Genomic DNA, 21,369 nt, shown 5'->3' with positions numbered 1-21,369 from the left:
GCTCAAATAACCTCCCATGTCTCTTGAGTATTCTAGGATGCATTTCATCAGGCCTGTGACTTGCAGGCATCTAACTTCTTCTAAGTTATAGACTTAGAAAAGCCATCTTTTTTTTTTTTTTTTCCACTTTTGCAGAACAACTAGATATATGTATGGCCTTATATTGTAATCATCCTACTGATTTTTGAGGCATCTTATTTTATTCTTAACCAGAGTTATTTTAGTGAACTCTTTATTTGCATAGGTATCCAGCTCATATTGAAGAAATTGACTATGAAGAAGGAAAAGTGCTTATCCATTTCAAACGCTGGAACCACCGATATGATGAATGGTTTTGTTGGGACAGTCCTTACCTGCGTCCCTTAGAGAAAATACAGCTAAGGAAAGAGGGGTTACATGACGAAGATGGATGTGGTGTAAGTTGAAAACAGCATATTCAATGATTTCCCATTATTCAGCTAGTGATGTACCAAGTCTTTTATGCATCTAAACCCATTAAGGTCCCTGAATGTAGCATGTACATGGCCAGATATAGTTTATGATTGTTATAGCTGAGTGCTAACAATGTCATTGGTGTGGTACAGACAGAGGAAGGAACAGTTCCTGCCTGAAGGAACTTAGTCTCAATAAGAATAGTATGAACTTCTATTTTTTGCATGTCTAGCCGAATATAAATTCTTTCTTATGCTCAAGTGCTGCTGCAGTGGCTGCCTGTTGAAGGGTATGGGGTGTGTTTTCATTTTTGCTTTTTTACTTTTTACGAAGAAACAGTTCTAGTGTTTTAATGAAGCAGTGTATTTTAAATCTTCCTAATTTTGTTTCTCTAATTCAGGAAGGGTAAATTGTTAGAGTTTTTTTTCTCTTTGTAGGGATTTCGTATAAACGATCAGGTATTGGCTTGCTGGTCTGATTGTCGTTTTTATCCAGCCAAAGTCACTTCCGTTAACAAGGATGGTAGGTCACCTATTCATTTTGTTGTACTTAATAACTGGATAACTTTAATTGTGTTCAGAATTTCCTCATGCTTCCAGAGAACATGGCACATTTCTGAAAGAAAAGTCATTATACACCTCTACTCCGATATATCGCGACCCGAAATAACACAAATTCAGATATAACGCAGTAAAGCGGTGCTCCGGAGGGGGCGGGGCTGCGTGCTCCAGCGGATCAAAGCAAGTTCAATATAACGTGGTTTCACCTATAACACAGTAAGATTTTTTGGCTCCCGAGGACAGCGTTATATTGGGGTAGAGGTGTACTATAGTATGTTAATTTTATGAAAGTTAGTTTTTCAATTTTGTAATTTCTCATTAAATGTTATTTGTATGTAACCAGTGGGTATGTTGTGCATTTTTTTCAAGGGGCTAGCATGAGTTACCAAATGTCCTAACTTGGGAGGAGAATCAATTAATTACAATTTTTTTTAGCCACTTCACATAATTGCTAAAGAAGTGTTGGCAGCGGAGAACAGGCACAATATAATCTTTTTTTGTCATTGTAAAGGAGAGGATCCAATTTGATGAAAGACAAATTCTTTTTCTAAGGTTCACATACATGCTTTCACCCTTAATGTATTTTTTCTATACTTGGAAGACACAGGCTAAATAAATAAAATACAAAGATCTTTTTTAAATATCTGGGACCTTATGATTGCTGAATTCATCTTTCTTGAAATGCGGTGGTCTGAGGTTTATTTTCTTTTTTCAGAGGTGCACAAAGCATTCTTCCACCAAAAGTACCTCTGTATTCTTGATGAGTGTCAGGCCCACTATTAAATACATAAAAGTGTATTTTTTGTTGAAACTTAAATTATTCTACATTTAAATCAGGTACGCTTTACTTTCAGCAGAACGCGTTATTTTCCTCATTGTAGAAATTGGAATTCAAATTTGTTACCTACAGTATGCTTTCTAGAAAATATACTGTAGGAAGCACTGTTTGGGGTTGTGGGCTGGATCAGATAATAGAGTATGGTCCAGTACAATTTTTAAAGTGTCAAAACAATGAAGCGTGCGTCAGCTTTCTTTCGGAGATTATTCCACAATTTAATACAGCTCTCTCAAAGATTATTTGCTGTGGACATCACTAAGATTATAGAGATTTACAGAATAATTTTCAGCGTAATGATTCTTAATATAGATCACTAAAATATGGGAGAAAAGGGTAGAAATGTGAAACACTTCAGTTTGACACACTGCTATACAGGAGCAGAGTTTAGATGTATTCAGCATTATAATTACTAGGCTCTTCTCTTGCCAAGCAGGGTGTAAGGCATTTATAAATTTGTTTGCAACTTGGTTTTTAGACTTGGGTACTCATTGTTAGTGGATTAGAGTCTCATGTTGAACTGTTCAGCATCTTATTATAATTTTCAGATATTAAACATTTTTTCATGTGTAACAGCAGTTGATTTAATATAGGAACTTTAAAGCTGGTCATGGATAAATAGGTATTTGGGGGTAAGGTGGGGTTTTTTTTTTTAATCTGTAGCAATATTTTCATAATTTAGGAGAGATGCAAAATAGTACTAAGAGCATCTCAGTTGCAGAAAGCAGATTCTACAGGTTAAACCAGTGAGTCTTAAACTTTTGTACTAGCGACTCCTTTCACATAGCAAGCCTCTGAGTGCGACCCTCCCTTATTAATTAAAAACACTTTTTTTTGTGTGTATTTAATACCATTATAAATGCTTGAGGCAAAGCAGGGTTTGGGGTGGAAGCTGACAGCTTGTGACCTCCCCCATAACCTCATGACCTCCTGAGGGGTTTCGAGCCCCAGTTTGAGAACCCCTAGGTTAAACACACAGGGCCATTTCCTACTTCCTGCACTCGCTGCCTTCAGTGGCACTACCAGTATGAGTACTGTAAACAGGAAGGAATTGCTCATATTCCTTCATTTGACTTTGATCCCTTTTGGATCTGTTAGTCTCAAAATTAATTCTTTTGTTTTATTTTTTCAATTGAAAGCATGGAGTCTAAGAAATAATTTCATCAGTCCCAAAGTGCATGCTTTCATGTGTCTTGACAATAAATTTTTTTACTCATGATTTTTATTAGTAAACTTGTTCCTATGTTAATATAGATGAATCTAGAAGAAATAAACTGTATTCTCCCTTCATACATGTTTCGTGAAAGAAGAGACCTAAAGTTTAAGGATATACATTTGTGTAACCCCAAAAAAGTGAACTTTTATTTAGAACCAGATGTGCATCTCTAGAACTGGAATGTTCAGTGTTTATTCTTTGAATATTTATCAAAATGGAAGTTAAATTATGCTGTTAATCAGGATGTGTTCTCAATTTTTAGGTACTTACACTGTGAAATTTTATGATGGAGTAGTTCAGACTGTCAAAAATATTCACATCAAAGCTTTTTCCAAAGATCAGGTGAGAAATGTTGTGTTTTTCTCCAATTTAATTCTAAAAGACTAGCTGTTTCTTAAATTTGAATTCAGTTGATTTGTTTGTTAGCGTCAGTGAAAAATCCATCAAGTGAACACTTAACTAATTTTTGTTTTTATCTAGAATTTTAGCCAGTAAATGATTTTAAATATTCGTAATTTATCACTACAGGAATGTGATTTAAATTTCTGTCCTATCTGTCATGTATTGTCAATACTTTAATCAGCTCTGCCCTAATAATATCCTGTGATAACTTTTTTGTTTTTTTTAAATATATATCTGTCACACAGTTGTTCCTGAGCGCATGTACGCACACTTAAAACTATAAGAGACTAGCTGATCAGTGTCAAATAAAATGTCAGATTCCAGCTCTAGGTTCTAAACATAACCCACAGTCATGTCCTTAGGCAAAAGCTGTGCACCAATTCTTGAAGGCCAGTAGGCTGGGAAGTGAATTTTAGATTTGAAGGTTCTTCATTGAGATGCCCTGCCAACAGGAATTGTCAGGCGAGAGTCTGTTGGCTAATCTCTTCTCTTGTCAATACAGAAGGAGATCGTGGAAGAATCTTCATTGTAATGACAAATGGATTTATTTTATTTAAAGTGTGTTTCTTATAGCACGGAATGATCTTTTTATGAAACGTTCTGCATAATAAAAACTAAGGGTTTTTTTTTTTTTTTGGATTGCATATGTTCATTCCTTTGAAGGTGTGCATGCATGTCTCATGCACTGGTGCTGGAGATTTTTCCCTATTAGTAACCATGGGGGTGGCTACTGATGCTGGATAATATCGATCTATTGTAGCTGTAAGGGAGATGCTGTCCTGGACAAATTTTCTGGTATGTTCTAATTTATCGTAATTAGTGAGAAAGGGTAAAATTTTCAGAAGAAGCTGAGTGACTTAGGAGCTCAAGTCCCAGTAAAAGGGGAATTAGCTTCCTACGTCATTTAAGTCCTGCCCCCCCCCGCCAAAGCCAAGACTCTCTCACCCTCTACCCCCCAGAGCCAGGGATCCAGAGAGAGAAACACGGCCTGATGCTGGATCCTGGGCTTGCAAGGAGTTTCCTTCCTTTAAAACGTGCTGGGAATTGCAGCTGCTGGGAACCCTCCAGTCCGTGTCTCTCTCCTACTCCCCCCTTTCCCCCCCTTTCCCCCCGCCCTTATCTTTTATTTGTGAGCTGGGCTCTGCCAGGTCCAGCAGCCCTTAGTGGCGGCCAACAACTATGCAGCCCATTTTGAGGGGTCAGGAAGGGGGAAGGAAGTTCTGCATGCACAACATGAATTTCTGAAAAATTCTGCATTATGCACATGTGCAGAATTTCCCCAGGAGTAAATGTGTGTGACCCATAGTAGGCCTCCCATAGACGCTGTTAGAGGGTTGAGATGGATAATCAGCTGAACATGCACTCTGAGTAAGATGGTTTGGCAAAAAACTAATGTGATCCTGGGATTCATAAGTAGGGGGATATTGAGCAGCCATAGAGAGGTTATACTTTTGTTTGGCCCTGGAATATGGTGTCCAGTTCTGATGCCCACAGTTCAAGAAGGTGTTGATAAATTGGAGAAGTTTCAGAGAAGAGTCAAGAGAATGATTTAAAGGATTAGAAAACATGCCTTCTGTAGATGCTTAAGAGCTCAATCTGTTTAACTTAACTAAGGGAAGATTGGGATGACTTGATTATAGTCTATAAGTACCCACGTAGGAATAAATATTTAATAATGGGTTCTTCAGTCTAGCAGAGAAAGGTATAACGTGATCCAGTGGTTGGAAGTTGAGGCTAGACAAATTCAGATTGGAAATAAGGATAATTTTTTAATGGTGAGAGTAATTAACCACTGGAACAGTTTGCCAAGTGTTGTGGTGGGTTCTTCATAAGTCACAATTTTTAAATGAAGATTGGATGTTTTTCTAAAAGATCTGTTCTAGGAATTATTTTGGGCAAGTTTTCTGGTCTGTGTTATACAGATTAGACTGATCACGTTGATCCTTCTGGCTTTGGAATCTGTTACTGCTGGGGGAATTCTGTGCCAAAAAGTTAAAAATTCTGTGCATAATACTTTAAAATTCTGCACATTTTATTTGTCAAAATAACACAATATAATCACGCCAGTTTCAATAATTTTGGTAATTTATTTCAAAATACCTGTTAGAAAGTATGTCTATAACAATGACGACAAAATTTTTTCCCCCAGAAATAGAGTTAAATCAGTGGTCCCCAATACGGTGCCTGTGGACGCCATGGCACCCACCGGGGCATTTATGTGTGCCCGCCTAGTGCCCAGCAGGGGAGAGAAGCCGCAGCCCCACACCTGCCAGAGACAGAACTCCGGGGCCCAAAGGCTGCAGGCGCTGGTGTTCTCTTCCCTGGCAGGTGCGGGGCTGCGGCTTCTCTCCGGCTTCTCCAGGGCTGCAGGCGTGGGGCTGCGGCTTCTCCGGGGCTCCAGGTGCCGGTGTTCTCTGTCCCCGGCAGGTGCCAGGCCACGGCTTCTCTACTGCTTCGAAGCCGGAGAGGAGCTCAGCCCTGCGCCTGCTGGGGACAGAACTTCTGGGCTGCAGGCTTCATTCTGTGTTAAAGTAAGAATAACAAATATATTTGGACCAACAATTCAACTATGTTTTACTTTTTCAAGATAAATAAGATGGAAACTGTTTGATATTTATTTTGCAAAAACTCCTTAATTTTTCTTACAAGTAGATAAAAAAGAGCAAATTCACATGGTAAGGTGAAAGAGTAATTGCTGAATAATTTAATTAATACCTGTTACGTCTAAAATTACCCTTTTTATCTTGTGTAATCTTATGTAATATTAAATATGATGATTTTTATATTATTTAATGTACAAATACAAAAGAAGCCTTGAAAAATTGTTGTCGTCCACCTCTTCTGAAAACACGAATGTGCTACTGGCCACAAAAAGGTTGGGGACCACTGAGTTAAATAAACCCCTACAATAACCCAGTTCCTGTTTCTCTGTTATGCTTTTATTCGGTGTCTTGATCTGGGTGTGTCACATGTGCCAGCTGGGCACATCTTGAGGGAAAAATCCACTCTTCCAGTCTCAGACACTCGCAACCCTTCGCAGAGCCCAGCTGTGGAGCGCCCCCCACCTGAGACATCTGCACCCCCTATTCCCCTATAGCCCAGCTATAGGGCATCCCCCTGAACTCCCGGCCCAGACACCCGCATCCCCTACTCCCAGAGCCCAGGAATCCAAGAGAGGAACAGCCTGGTGGTGAGTTCTAGACTTTTATGGAATTTCCTGCACGCTGCCTCCTTCTTTCATGATGTGCTGGGGACTGCAGGTCCAGTTCTCCCTCCTTCTGGCCATATCCTGTATTTGTGAGCTGGAGAGCTGGGCTCTGCTGAATCCATCAGCCCCTGGTAGTGGCCAGCAACTCTGTAGCACCCATTCTGTGGAGGCAAATTTAAATTCTGTGCAGAACATTATTTCTCTGCAAATTCTGCATTGCGCAGTAGTATAGAACTCCACCAGGAGTGATCTATGAACTCTGTGGTTAAATCAGTTTATCAAGGTGGATTTGATGGCAGGAAAGTCACATTCATCAGTGTTGTGAGGTTGCAGACTCATTGTTTACAAGGTTGGAAAAACTGTGTTTGACTGTGTCCTTGACCCTTCTGTGCATGTTCCTTTGACTAGGGAACAGGCTGTACAGATTCTCGCACAGAACATTGGCTATTTGTTGAAAGGGAGAGCCAGGTTTCCAGATTTTTTTTTGTAATGAAGCAGTGTGGGCAGTGGGCATTCAGAACAAAGTAATTCCTTCAGTTCTAGATCTGTAAAGAGTGAAGAATGCTTTAGCAGACTACATAAATAATGGGTGATTGGATCAGGTAGACTTGGTGTGTGGTGGTGAATCCTTTAGATTTTGGGGGGGGAGGTGTAGGGGGGGGACATCAGTCTGCTTTTGGAATCTCTGAAAAAGATCATGTAATGTCCAAAGATGGGGTTCCAAATTCTTATCTTAGACTTAATTGCTTGGATTTTCTCTTACCTTTGATAGATTTGGGATTACCAGTAGTGCAAGTATAATTTGCTGTAATAGCTATTTCTCCTTACCGTATCCCCGTTTAAGGGGGGGAGAGGGTTCAGATTTTTTTTCATCCTTTAACAGAGCTTCTCAAAGATCGGAATGTTTATCCTCCAATTTATTGATCAATGAGATCATGAGACTGAAGTCTGGTCCCTACTTTGGTAGCCTGTATTTATTGTGGAAGGTTTTTCCTAGTGGCTGTATGACATCAACAGTTTCCGGGTTGGAAGACAGAACCTCATTGTATAATTTGAAATAGTTTTGACATGTCGTCCATATTTGATTTTATAATTTCATTTATTGTTTTCTGTGTTTTTCTGAAGCATTAAGTCTACCAAGTAGAGCTTAGTTACATATCTTAGATATTAAAAGGGATATTAACAATTTATTACATTCCTATCAGAAAGTATACAAAGTGAAAACACTGTTTCAGGCCAGTGGCTTTTCACCTGGATCAAATAGTTTATTCAGACATGCTGTAGCTACCATTCAGCATTTTGGCAGATGATTTGATTTTAAGTCTGGAATTATCCTTTAAAAAGTATTTGAATTTTGATGTGCGTTAATGAATTGTGCTGATAATCTGTTGCTCAGTGAGTATCTGAATACAGTAAAATCTGCCTTAGTGACCACTTCTGACGAGGGACCACCTGTCATGAGTGACTACTTGCAGTGACCATGGAACATTTCCCCCTCAGAACGGTGTTTCTCAGACTGGGATCAGTGAATCCTTGGGGGTCCCTGAGGGTACTCAAGGCAGTCCGTGGGCCCTGCTGAGCAATTCTTCCCTCTCCTTCCCTCAACTCCGCTCCCTCCCTCTATCTCTTGGAGGCTACTGAAGCTAAACGGGGAGATATTAGGTGCTAAAAGTCTGGTGGCACAATGGGGCTAAGGCAGTGTCCTTGCCTACCCTAGCTCTGTGCGCTGCTCCCACCATGAGTGCTGACTCCACAGATCCCATTGGCTGGGAACTGCAGCCAGTGTGAGCTGCGGGGGTGGTGCCTGTGGGCAGGGGCATCATGTGGAGCCTAGGAGCCACTTCCAGAAAGATGTGCCATGTCGTTTTTGGGAGCCGCTCGAGGTAAGTGCAGCTCAGCCGGAGCCTTTATCCCAGACACCCTGCCCCAGCCCAGAGCCCTCACCCTGCACCCAAAATCCCTCCCAGAGCCTGCACCCCTCAGTCCTCCTGCACCCAAACTCCCTCCTAGAGCCCACACCCCCTCCTGCACCCCAACCCTCTGCCCCAGCCTGGTGAAAGTGAGTGAGGGTGGGGGAGAGCGAGCAACAGAGATGGTGGATGGAGTAAATGGGGGGTGGGAAGAGGTGGGATGGGGTGGGACCTTGGGAGAAGGAGTGGGGTGGGACCTGGGGCTGAGCACGGTGGCTTGGGGGTCCCTGAAAAACTTTAAATCAAAATGGGGATCTTCGGTTTGCTGAAGTTTTGAGAACCACTGCCTTGTAATTTAACCGTGAAGAGCAACGACCTATCAGCTGCGATGAGGGATGACATTTTCTTAGTCCCATCCATAAAAACAAACCTGTAGGAGAAACTGATCGTCGCTTATCAGTCTGTTTCTTTGATGTTTCCAGCGAAAGATATTTTTTCTTTTGTATGTTACGGTCTCTGCAATATATGGCCTCATACTCAACAGGAACTGGAAATTGAACTTGAACAAACAGGAACTTTAAAGGAAGATGTGAATGTGTACACTACTGTATGTTGCAGTTGCAAGCTAAAAGAAGTTATAATGGAAGAGAAAAATTGCAAATCCAAAATGTTTCTTACATTGGAGCAACATGTTGAAGCGGTATTGCAGCTAGAAGCTTGTACCAGTTGCCATCAAATTGCCAAACATTTTGGAGTTGGAAAAACAGAAATCCAAAACCTGTTATAATGGAAGGCACAAATGCTCGCTGATGTGTCAAATGCAAAATCTTCAATGGAAATTAAATGTACTAAAACTAGAAACGAAGTCAATTTTTTCACTTACTAGTGTGTTAAATCCACTGCCATTCATCATGTAAATGTCTCTGGTTCAATGCTAAAAGTGCAAGATATGAGGAGTTGGAAAACGGAGTTTAAAGCCGGCAATGACTGGCTTGAATCATTTAAGAAGAGTGACAGCCTTGCCTTTGGTATCGCATGCAGTGAGCATGGAGACATTAACCAAGATATGGCTTCAGATTAGAAGCAAAAGTTAGCTGAAGTAATACAGGATTATGAACCCTCTGAAATCTATAATATGGCTGAAACGGAACTGTTTAAAGACAGCAACATTACCAAAACCCTCCATATCAAAGGCTTGCAATGTTCAAATGGAAAATATTCAGAAGAAAGAATCACCCTTTATTATGCACCAACACGAATGGAGATAAAGCAAGGCCTATACTGATTGGTAAATCCCAATGCCCTTGAGGCTTTCGCAAGCTGAATATCAAAGAGTTGCCTGTGGAATATGAATTCAACAAAAAAGTATGGACGAACTCCAGAACTTTTTGAAAAATGATTACAGAGATTTGACTGCAGATTGCTACTAACGAGGACATAAAATTGTGTTTAGGGAAAATGCCCCATGCCGCCACCCTGTTAAACTCTCAGACATTAAACTCTGCTTCTTTTCCCCCAAACAGCAAGTCTGTGTAACAGCCTATTGATACTGGGGTTATTGAAACCCTAAAACTGAACTTTTGGAACAGGCAAATTCAGTTTATTCTTCATCAAATGGAATCTGGCGTAACTTCCTTGGGTCTGTTGCATTCAGTCTTTTGGTGAATACACTGGGTTCTTTGAGCATGGAGTGAGACTGAGCCAAGCGCCATCAAAAAATGCTTTGCTAAATGCGGACGCAACAAATGAAGATCTTCATCTAGAAGATGAACATAAGCTTCCTCTTTCAGTAGTTAACATGTTGCAAAGTCTTTTTGGGAGTGCTGAACCTTGCAACAACTAATGAGGTCAGATAGGTCAACGCCTGCTACAAAACTGGAAAATTTCAAGCCATGTGATGACTCTCACAGTGACACACAAACTGATAATGAAGGGGATAGCAATGGTGTCTCTGAACCCTGGTAAGAATAACTTTTATGACTGAAGCCAAGAATATGATTAAAAACATGAAAGTGTTTGCCATTCAAAAGGGCAATAACCAACTCTTATTGCTACTGAACGATGCAGAACAAACGATAAACATGCTCCTGTTGTTGCAGAGGCAGACAAGAATAAGTGACATTTTCAGATAAATGCAAACTACTATAGACTGAAAACAAGACTTTTTAATAACACAAGTAGTTGTAAAAATTCTTTTGCGTCAGTCTAGAGAACATGAACTTTTATTAGTGTGCTGAATTTCCTCTTTTGATTAACAAATACTGTTCTACTGTATTAATAAACTCAGCAAGAGATTTTTAAATACAGTACTATATTGTATACTATATGTAATGTTCATGTAATAGGTAATGAAAATTAAACATGAAACATTGCTAACACTAATAGCCTTTCTATGCCTTGTAAAAGTGCCCATTTTACAGTAAACCTTTGAAGAGAGTCCACCTCTGACAAGGGAGCACTTTTGCTAACCCCTATGACTGGTCACTCTTGGCAGGTTTTACTGTAGCTCTCTACCTATAATTTTAAATTTTTAACTTTTTGGGTTATATTGACATGACACCTGGACCCCTGTTCCTTTGCTTACAGTTTTCTTTTATTTCTTATGTTAAATATAAAGAAATTTCAAAATGCAAAAAATCATGCATTTTTCACTTCGTGTTTTCTCTATTTTAGAATATTGTGGGTAATGCTAGGCCTAAAGAAAGAGGTAATGAAATCCCTTCATCTCCTGAAAAACGGGAGAAGTTTAAAGAACAGAGGAAAGCAACAGAGAATGCTAAGAAGGACAAGGATGAAAAGGCATTAAAGACAGAAAAAAGATCTAAACAACCTGATAAAGAAGGAAGAATAATAGTCATCTCAGAAAAAGGCAAGGTCTCTGAAAAAAATATACCTAAGAATGGGAAAGAAGACAAAGAGAATATATCAGAAAATGATATGGAATATTCAGTAGATACTCAAATTGAGAAGAAATCTGAAAACGACAATGTGAAGAGTCTACCAGAAAACATAAAGGAAACTAAAAGAAAACGTGGTAGACCACCTATAACACCCCCAACAGGTTAGTACTTCAAATATTTGTATTTAGGCAGTTTCTAGAAAATCTTGTAGGGAATAGGAGCTGCTGAGCAGTTGAGCACTGCATTCTTTTCTGATTTGGGGCATGGGGATCTTTGTTCTAAGTAAATGGAAATAAATGTTGCTCTTGCAGCCCTTATTTTAGCTCATTTACTACAACCTCCCATCATGACAATCAGCAATATATTTGGTTGTATTTAAATAACATTGGTAGAGAGGTCTAAAAATTTAGTACTAGAGACATGGTTTTTAAGGAGATAGTTGCAGAGCTGTTATGTGTAGAGACTAACATGACAATATGTGATGTTATAAATGGGACTATATGGTAAAATGAATATGTTAACTAAAGAGTGAGGTATAATGTATCAAAATAGCTAATAAGAGGAAAGGAAATAAAGAAAATTGGAGAATTCAAGAGAGAGACTAATATTGGTTTTTTATAAAGCTCTGAAAAAGTAAGTTTGTATTTTTTTTTAAATATACAAATTTGAGTATTTTAACTGACTTTAATGGTATATTTAGTCAACTCTCATTCCTCTGGTTTTATGTAAATTTGTAGAGCAAAGTTCTCAAACATTACAGCCGATAACATTGGAATTAAGAAGGCGGAAAATACCTAAAGGAGGGGAAGTTCCATCAAAACGCATCAGGGTTGAAAAAAACTTGTGTGAGTATTTTTAGTACTTCAGCTTCTGAAACTTAGGGCATTTTATAACATGGTTCTTTCTATAATATTGTCTTTGAATTTTAATTTTAGGTGGTCTAAAGGCTATATGTGTTACCTAGGGAATCCGTTGCAATGATAATTTGTCGGGTATTGAAGTGTAGCAATATTGTAAGTAGTCCCCATCAAAATCTTGAAAGCAAGATTTCATAGATTTTTTTTTTTTAAGACTAGAAGGGATCATTGTATTCAAATCTGACTTCCTTAAGTAGTAGAGGCCATATAATTTCACCCAGTGATTCCTGAATCGATCCCAATAAATTGTGGTTTAACTATAGGATATCTTTTCAAAATACCTCCAATGCTGATTTAAAGATGTCAAGTATGGCGAATCCATCACATCCCTTGATAAGTTGTTCAACTGGGTAATTTACCTTCACTATTAAAAAATATTTTTACCTTATTTCTAACCTGGATTTATGTAGTTTCAACATCTAGCTATTGGATCTTGTTATGCCTTTGAATGCTAGATTAATGAGCCTTCTGCTAATACCTTGGTAATCACGTTCTCTCTGAACCTTAACTTGCCCTACAAGATTTAAGGAACTCAATTTCTTTTCAGCTTATTTGAATGATTGTCCCTATGCACATTCCGCTGATGATGGTACACATTTTCCTCATGTACTCGAGTTTGGAGTCTTTTGGCGAGCAGTATATGATGCACATGTGCCCCAAAAGTACTCTTTTTCTGCATCAAGAGCATAGAAAGGTGTAGTGCACCAAATGCCACTTAGTTCTACTCACCACCTCTTAGCTTCAAAATGAAGTAGCTTGCTGACCTTGTGACTGTCAGCAACTTTTTGCTAGTCTTGTGGTGTTTTGGTAGTCAGGACCCCACTTCCCCCCACACCCTAACTCTCTCCCAGACTCAGGAACCCCACCTGCACCCCAACCCCCCTATTCCAGGTTGGAACCCTCCACCGCATCCTAACTCCTTCCCAGGGACGTCCTTAGGATTTATGGTGCCCTAGGCGGGATTATTAAACTGGTGCCCCTGTGCCTGTCTTGCTCTTAACAACACAAACATAAGCTTACACTATTGGAAAACTTGCCACATGCATGTTATTAAAACCAGTTTAACTTAATTAAGCACATTGTCGTGCTGATGGACTAACATTAAAGAAGTAGCACTATAGAAAAAATTCTGATTTGACATGATGCAAATAATATAATTTTTAAATTTGTCAACATTTTATTGGAAATTTATAATGAAGAGGTATTGAAACAAGGATTAGTTTTTAATTAAAAGCAATCTTTCTGGCTGCAAAATCAGTAATAATGTCATCAATGACAAAGACAAAGTGATGTCTTGTTTGATGCAAGAATAGCAAGATCAGTGAATGTTCCTGACTCCTTGTAGAGTGTGGAGATAGTTTTTAGAGAGCTTTAGTTTTGAGAAACTCTGTTCTCCTGATGCTACTGTTACAGGAATTGTCAGTAGAATATGAGTGGCAATGTACACATTAGGATATATGTCAACAAGTTTACTGGTATGAGTAAACTGTACAAAGTCCATCATCGATTTTGCATGTGGCAACATTGATGATAATGTACTCAATTCTTCATACAGTTCAAGTCCTTTTAAATCAAAACGATTGCCGTGCTTCAGGAGACTCTAGGTCAGGGATCCACAACGCGGTGCCAGCAGGTGCCATGGCACCCGCAGGGGCCTCTCAGTGCACCTGCGTACTGGCTGGTGGACGAGCATCCGCTGAAATGCTGCCAAAATTCGACGGCATTTCGGTGGTGATGCCTCTGGATGACGCCGCTTGCCACTGATAAGCAGCGTCGTCCCAGAGGCATCACCGCTGAAATGCCGCTGAATTTGGTGGCATTTTGGCGAATGCTCGTCCACTGCCACGTTCCTTCGCCTGCACCTGCCAGATGAAAAAGGTTGGGAGCACTGCTCTAGGTTCTTGCACTTTGTCATTAGTTGCTCTTGTTTCCTATTTCGTTGATTTAGTCCTGTTCAGCCTGGTACCAGCTGAGTGAATGGAACCCCAGGCCGACAGTGGGTTGAGTGGCTCAGCCAGGGTATCAGCGCCGCCTGCTCAGCCAGCTGCCAGCCTGGGTTCCTTGGGAGTCCCCAGACCAGCAGTGAGTGCTGAGTGGGGCCGGCGCCAGGATCCCGGGTGGCAATGAGGCAGCAGCCGGAACCCCAGAGCAGCGGCGGGCTGAGCCGCTCAGCCCACCGCTGCATACCATCGAAAATCAGCTTGCGTGCCACCTTTGGCACGGGTGCCATGGGTTGCCGACCCTTCTCTATACATTAGTAAGGAGATGAGCATATTACAGTGTTGGAAGGGCTCTATTTAGCAGTAACAGGGCTATAGGAAAGTCAGTCAACATTTTTTGTTTCTCTGATGAAAACTGGCCCACTCTCTTCCCCATACCAAACTTGTCACAAATAATTGTCAACAACTTAATTTTCTGTTTTTGGCTAAGATATTGATTTTTTTTAATAAAAAATATTGAAATTGAATTCAGGATTGTTAGCAAGCTCTTTCGGCAAACAGAGTTGTTAAATGACAATCTAAATGGCAACTCTGTACTGCTTTCATGCTTGGCTCACCCCCCCAGCCTGCTGGTCCAACAGCTGCAGTAGAGGAGGAGATAGGTGGAAAACTGCAGGACCCCAAAATCCACCTCTTGGGATGCAGAGTGGCAACAGCAACAGCAAACCCTCAGCTCCGATCACACGCCAGTGGGCACTACTGCCAGCCCAACAGACCATGGTGAAGTTAGCACAGCATCTGATCTCAGGAATGGGGCACGCCTGGAGCCACAGCAGCTCATCCTGCCCTGTGCAGCTCCCCCCGGATGAGATGGATTACTGCCAGCCCGGGGGAGAGACGCGCTCTCTGGGAAGGGGTGGGGGAAGGAACTCACCAGTAGGATGACTAAATCCAGATGTCCTAATTTTATAGGGCCAGTCCCAATATTTGGGGCTTTGTCTTATATAGGTACCAATTGCCTCCACTTAGGGTGACCAGACAGCAAATGTGAAGAATTGGGACTGGGGTGGGGGGGGAATAGGAGCCTATATAAGAGAGAGACCCAAAAATCAGGACTGTCCCTATAAAATCGGGACATCTGGTCATCCTACAGGTGAGTTCCTTCCCCCACCCCTTCCCAGAGACCCCAACAGCCCATCCCCTCCCTCAGACTGTGCTGCATTCGGCTCTCTCTAGGACCCAGCAGCCCTGCTCTTACATGCTCCACTGCTTCCCATCTGTCTGGGCTCACAGCAGAGTGATGCCCCCAGACCTAGTGGTGCCGTAGGCGGCTGCCTGTTCTGCCTATGGCTAAGGATGGCCCTGCTCCTTCCCAGACCTGGCACCCACACCCCTGCCCCAGCCCTGAGCCCCTCTCAAACCCAAATTCCCCCAAACCTCCTCCCGCACTGCTGTCCCAGCCCTGAGCCCACTACTGCACTCCAAACCTCTTGGCCCCAGCCCAGAGCCCCTTCCTGCACCCGAGCCCCTCTATCCCCAGCCCCATTCCAGAACCTTCACCTCCAGACAAAGCCCTCATCCCCTCCCATACCCCCAGCCCCCTGCCCCAGAGCCCTTTCCCGCACCCAAACCCCTCATTTCTGGCCCCATCCTGGAGTCTAGGGGAAGCACCGAGCCTCCGCGCACCCCTCCACCCTGTGGGGGCTGGAGCTGAGAGCACCGGCTCACCCTGCTGCAGGGGAAGCCCCGAGCATGCACCTCCCCACCCCCACCCCACGTTTGGGGCTGTATGTCTGTGGCCCACAACTGATTTTTTTTTCTATGGGTCAGTGGCTCCTGATAGAAGAAAGGCTTTAGATCCCTGCTTTAGATAATGTGCCCATTGGCACTTTTCTCTAGTTTTAAGTAATATTAGTAGATAAGTATCCAAGTTACAGAGTGGCCTCATGAGGTCTCCTGGCTTTATGTACTGTCTGGCATGCAATGAAGCAATGCCTGTTTACGATGCCTTTATTAAAAATGCCTTTATTAAATGCCTTTATTGCCTAGGAGAATTGCATATATCTGGGAAATTCCCGATTTGTAAGTCGTATAATGCCTGGACAGAGAGAGAACAGAGAAGTGTACTTATGACTAAATTCATGTGACCGGCTTCCGATCCTAGCTCTTGAGGAACCCCCTACCCCTCTGTTGGAGCCAAAGAGTGAAAGTGCAGGTTTCTTACCCAGAGGGGGCCTCATCTTCAGATCCACCAAGAAATTGGTGGGCAAGACCTGAGAGTGCGGGTAGCCCTACAGGGAGATCTCCCACCTGCTCTTACTCCCATCAGAACTATTCGTTCTCAGACTTCACCATCCTGTATAGTTCTAGTGTAAGCTCAGTTCCATATTGGTCCATAGGAACTGATAGTGAGCTGACACTAAGCAAAATCAGAACCTCTGAAACCTCACTTACTGAGAGACTCAGCACAGATAGTAATCCATGATATGATTGTGGCATCATCAAGACCTTTGCATTGAAAAGTGCCAGCCTTGGCACCATGGTCAGCGTTCTTAGACCCAGTGCCACTTCTGGCCACACCACTGCATCAGCTGACACTGAAGTTTATGGCACAGAGACTTGCTGATCATGCAAGAGCCAGGGTCACCTCTTTTATCTGCTTTGCTGCACTAAAACAGTGTTGACAACTTCTCTCCTGCTGGCCTTACTCTTCACTCCATGAGCCATAGCTCTTCCCATAGATATGGAGTATTCTCGTCAACCTCATGTAAGACTTCAGGTGATAACAAAGAATCTGGATGGGACCTAAACTCTTCATATAGGGGATTTGGACATTCCTCCAGGGAAGGATACTGGGAGACCTCCACCACAAGGTCCCTGGTTTCCCATACCACGGCCACTGGGACAGTGCTTGGGGGTTCCAGTTTGGCCACATTGTGACCTGTGATTCTCTTTCAGTAGGGCAGAGCCTCAGGATAGACTCCAGCAGTCTGCAAAATTACTTCCACCAACCATGGCATCATAAGGTGTGTCAGAGCCAGCATCTCCCTGCCCACCACCAGAATAAGAGGAGGTCTTGGATTAGGTCTCATTATCAGGTGGTATACTGGCTCTGGTGGTATCGTCATCATCATCTCTGATGAAGCTGTTGTCCCACAGATTCTCTTTCAAATTTGATGACTTTTGGGGGTTCCAAGAACAACCTAAGAAGATTGTGCAAACTCTGCAAATCCCCATGGAAGAAATTCAGGAGCAGACCTACAAATTGATGCATATGCCCCGGTCCTTCACACCAGGAAAAATTGCCATTCTGGTGATTGGACCCAGTGAAAGTGTTGTTGTCAAAAACACCAATCCACACTAGCTCCTACCTCTTGTAAAAGGGACAAAATATCAAGTTCCAGCCAGAGGGGCTCAGTTTTCTCATGTACTTCCGATGTCACCTTTATTGTTCATAATGAAGGCCAATGAAAAATCCCATCAGTATAAATCAACACCCAGAGACAAAGATCCAGAGAAACTAGATTTATTGAGTTGAAAAGTGTACTCATTGGTGAACCTTCCATTAAGGATTAGCATTTACCAAGTCCTGCTGGCCTGTTGTGACTTCAGGAATTATGAAAGAATGTAGGCCTTTGTGACAAACTTCCCTCAGACCTGAGGGGGAGAATTTCGGAAGAGACTCAGATGATGATTTTGTGGCTAAGGTGAGCCTACAAGCAGCTCTGGATGCAGCAGACACTGCTGCCAGATCAGTGGTAATGATCATGATGGCTTTTGTCCTGCTTTCAAGAGGCATCCCCTGTGAGGTGTAGACAACAGTAGGTATCCCGTTTTGAAGGAAGCACCTACAGTTAATGGTGGGTGACGACTGCAAACAATACTACATTATACCCTTTGGACTCCAGGCTTCACTGAAGGTATTTACCAAGGTGCTTGCAATAGTAGTAGCACCATATCTAAGAGAGAGAACATTTTCATATACTCATACCCTGACAGCTGTCTGATACGAAGCAGATCTTCCTTAACAGTCTCATAATCCATTCACCTGATGCCCAATCTGTTCCACAACTTAGATAGGACTGAGAGTCAACATGCAGAAATTCTGCTTGCCTCCTCTCTAAAATTATAAATTTATTTGGAGCAATTCTAGACTCCACCAAATCAGTGGCTTATCTTCTCCAGGACAGATTCAAGACCCTGTCATCCCTTATGCATCCCATTTGAGTCAACAGTATGATACTGTTGCAAAAAAAGCAAACGTGATTCTGGGATGCATTAACAGGCGTGTTGTAAACAAGACACGAGAAGTCATTCTTCCGCTCTACTCTGCGCTGGTTAAGCCTCGGCTGGAGTATTGTGTCCAGTTCTGGGCACCGCATTTCAAGAAAGATATGGAGAAACTGGAGAGGGTCCAGAGCAACAAGAATGATTGATTAAAGGTCTTGAGAACATGACCTATGAAGGAAGGCTGAAAGAATTGGGTTTGTTTAGTTTGGAAAAGAGAAGACTGAGAGGGGACATGATAGCAGTTTTCAGGTATCTAAAAGGGTGTCATCAGGAGGAGGGAGAAAACTTGTTCACCTTAGCCTCTAATGATAGAACAAGAAGCAATGGGCTTAAACTGCAGCAAGGGAGATTTAGGTTGGACATTAGGAAAAAGTTCCTAACTGTCAGGGTAGTTAAACACTGGAATAAATTGCCTAGGGAGGTTGTGGAATCTCCATCTCTGGAGATATTTAAGAGTAGGTTAGATAAATGTCTATTTGGTCCTGCCATGAGGGCAGGGGACTGGACTTGATGACCTCATGAGGTCCCTTCCAGTCCTAGAGTCTATGAATCTATGCTGTAGCTAGAACCAAACCCACATAAATAAGAATGTGCTTTGCCATGTTGGGACACATGGTCTCTTGTACCTTTTATGATGACGTGCTAGACTTCACCTCTGCTGCATTCAGGTCTGGTTCAGGCTAGCATATGCCCTTCCAAGCATCACTTGGATATGCCCCCCTCTGCCCTCCCCCCCTCCCAGTACTGTAGTATAGTCTGTCATGGAAGAACCCTGTAAATGCCTGTATTGAATCTCCTCCCAGCCTCCTCTCTGATCCAGGATTATAGCTGTAGACACTTTGCTTAAAGCATGGGGAGCACACATGAGAAACTTTTCCGAGATATTGATATACATTCTTGCTTCTCTCCGGACCCAGAGAGGCAAGAAACTATATCAGTCTCTTGGAATGCTGAGCTGGATGCATGGCTTGCGAGTCCTTCCTTCAGTACATGACAGGGTGATTAGTCCAGGTAACAGAGGACAGTACGACCACCACGTTCTACATCAACAGGCAGGGTGGGGTAAGATCCTACCAGGTCTGCCAGAAAGCCATTAAACTATGGAACTAGTGCATCACACGTGTTTCTCTTTCGCTCATACATCCACCTGATCTACAGAATACTTCAGTGGGCAATCTCAGCAGATACTGCTGTACCAACAAGGCCCTTAGTTTTTGTGTGTTACCATTTTTAATCAGAAAAATCTCAGGTTTTACAAAAGCTATTATTTGGTATTTACCAATATTTCACCTGAATTTTAGACCACTTGTGTACATGAAAATACCAGTTATCTGAGAGATCAGTATATTACATTTTTTGTTGTTACTAAATTAATCTAAATGTAAATCCAAGACCATCTGTTAAAGTAAGACACTGTAGTAGAAGACACACACACACACACACGTATGTGTGTGTGTATGAAATTACAAGGGAAACTTACCTGGAGAAGTGGACCAGGCTTTCTCACTTCTGCCACTGGAAGTCCATCACCCCTCATCACTGCTTGATATCTTGATTTCTGAACTATGCACTGGAGAGAAAACAAAGTAATTTATCCTTGAATTCAGTCAAAGTACACCTGGTAGTGATCTCAGCCCATCATGCACCTATAGACAGCTATACAACCTTCTCCTAACCAACTGTGATCAAGTTCCTCAAAGGCCTGATTAAGATGTTCTCATCGGTCAAGGACCCAGTTGCTCCATGAGTCCTGAGTCTAGCTCTCTTGCTTTAATGAGAGCACCCTTTGAACAGTTACCAAAAGGTTCTCTCTTACATATGTAAATGAAAATTGTTTCTAGTTGCCATCACTTAATTGAGGAGAGTGCTGCAATCTTTATTCTCCAAAAGACTTCAAGCTCCCACCTACATTACATAAGATCACTGCTTAGGAGTCGCCAGTAGTGGAATATGCATATGGACAATCGCTCAAAGGAGAATAGGAAGTTACTTACCTGTTTAATAATCGGAACTCCAATTATTGGAGGTAGAGGCATAAGTGGTCTGCAGGTGTTAACCACATAACCAGTAGTACTTCATTGTCAAGCTTCAATGTTTTCATGATTGACACCGTATTGCGCAATGAAATTAAATTTATTATGCTGTTTAGCTGAGGAAAAGTTGAAAAACTGTCCAGACAGCAATGAAAGAGACCAAATTAGGAGACGATCATCAAGGCTGTTATCCAGTGGTAGTCCTGAGATAATAAATACAGATCTTGCTACAACAACTTTTGCTGAAGTTGGACCGTTGAAAGATCCAGCATCTATTCCAAAGGAACCAGAGGAACGTAAGTACTTTGTTGTAATGGTATGCTCTTGGGTCGTTATGAAGGAGAGTTGTTTAGTTGTGTTATAAATAATGACTAAGATGAAGTTTTAAATGACTTCCACTTGCAAAGAAGATTGATGAAGTTGATTTCATGTTTAGCTTTTTTGTGCAGTTTGTTACATTAGAATTCACTTGAACTGGGGACAGATTGCCTAGATAATCCAGAGTAACAGTTTCTCTAAGGTTTAAGGGATTCCTGTTGGAACTAGTTGAACCATATCTATTTATTTATTCACTTACTAATTAGTTAATTACTACTGCACCCTAGAACCCTCCCGTTATAGACTAGCACCCCATTGTTGGGCCCTGAACGAACACCAAACAAAGTGACACTATGATTAATTGACAGCCGTAGTTTAAATACCTTGATAGAGTCACTCCATTCTCAC

General features: G+C 41.8%; 1 protein-coding gene across 9 annotated transcripts in view; it reads left to right on the top strand.

Moving 5' to 3' along the window:
* The window catches only part of PHF20 (PHD finger protein 20), a 177,579-nt gene that overhangs the window by 48,198 nt on the left and 108,012 nt on the right, over positions 1 to 21,369 (top strand). For 8 of the 9 annotated variants that reach the window (XM_032789249.2, XM_032789252.2, XM_032789255.2 and 5 more), the window contains 6 exons: positions 245 to 416; positions 870 to 954; positions 3,306 to 3,385; positions 11,237 to 11,624; positions 12,201 to 12,308; positions 20,760 to 20,939. In XM_032789249.2, coding sequence (XP_032645140.1) covers positions 245 to 416; positions 870 to 954; positions 3,306 to 3,385; positions 11,237 to 11,624; positions 12,201 to 12,308; positions 20,760 to 20,939 — 1,013 coding nt within the window. Of the gene's footprint in view, positions 1 to 244; positions 417 to 869; positions 955 to 3,305; positions 3,386 to 4,157; positions 4,241 to 11,236; positions 11,625 to 12,200; positions 12,309 to 20,759; positions 20,940 to 21,369 lie in introns of those variants that run through there. The other variant, XM_075072331.1, reaches the window with a different exon arrangement.

The sequence above is a fragment of the Chelonoidis abingdonii genome, chromosome 14 (genome assembly GCF_003597395.2).
Source record: "Chelonoidis abingdonii isolate Lonesome George chromosome 14, CheloAbing_2.0, whole genome shotgun sequence".
NCBI lineage: Eukaryota > Metazoa > Chordata > Testudines > Testudinidae > Chelonoidis > Chelonoidis abingdonii.
The sequence above is the reverse complement of the archived record's forward strand: the minus strand, read 5'-3'. Positions and strand labels throughout refer to the sequence as shown.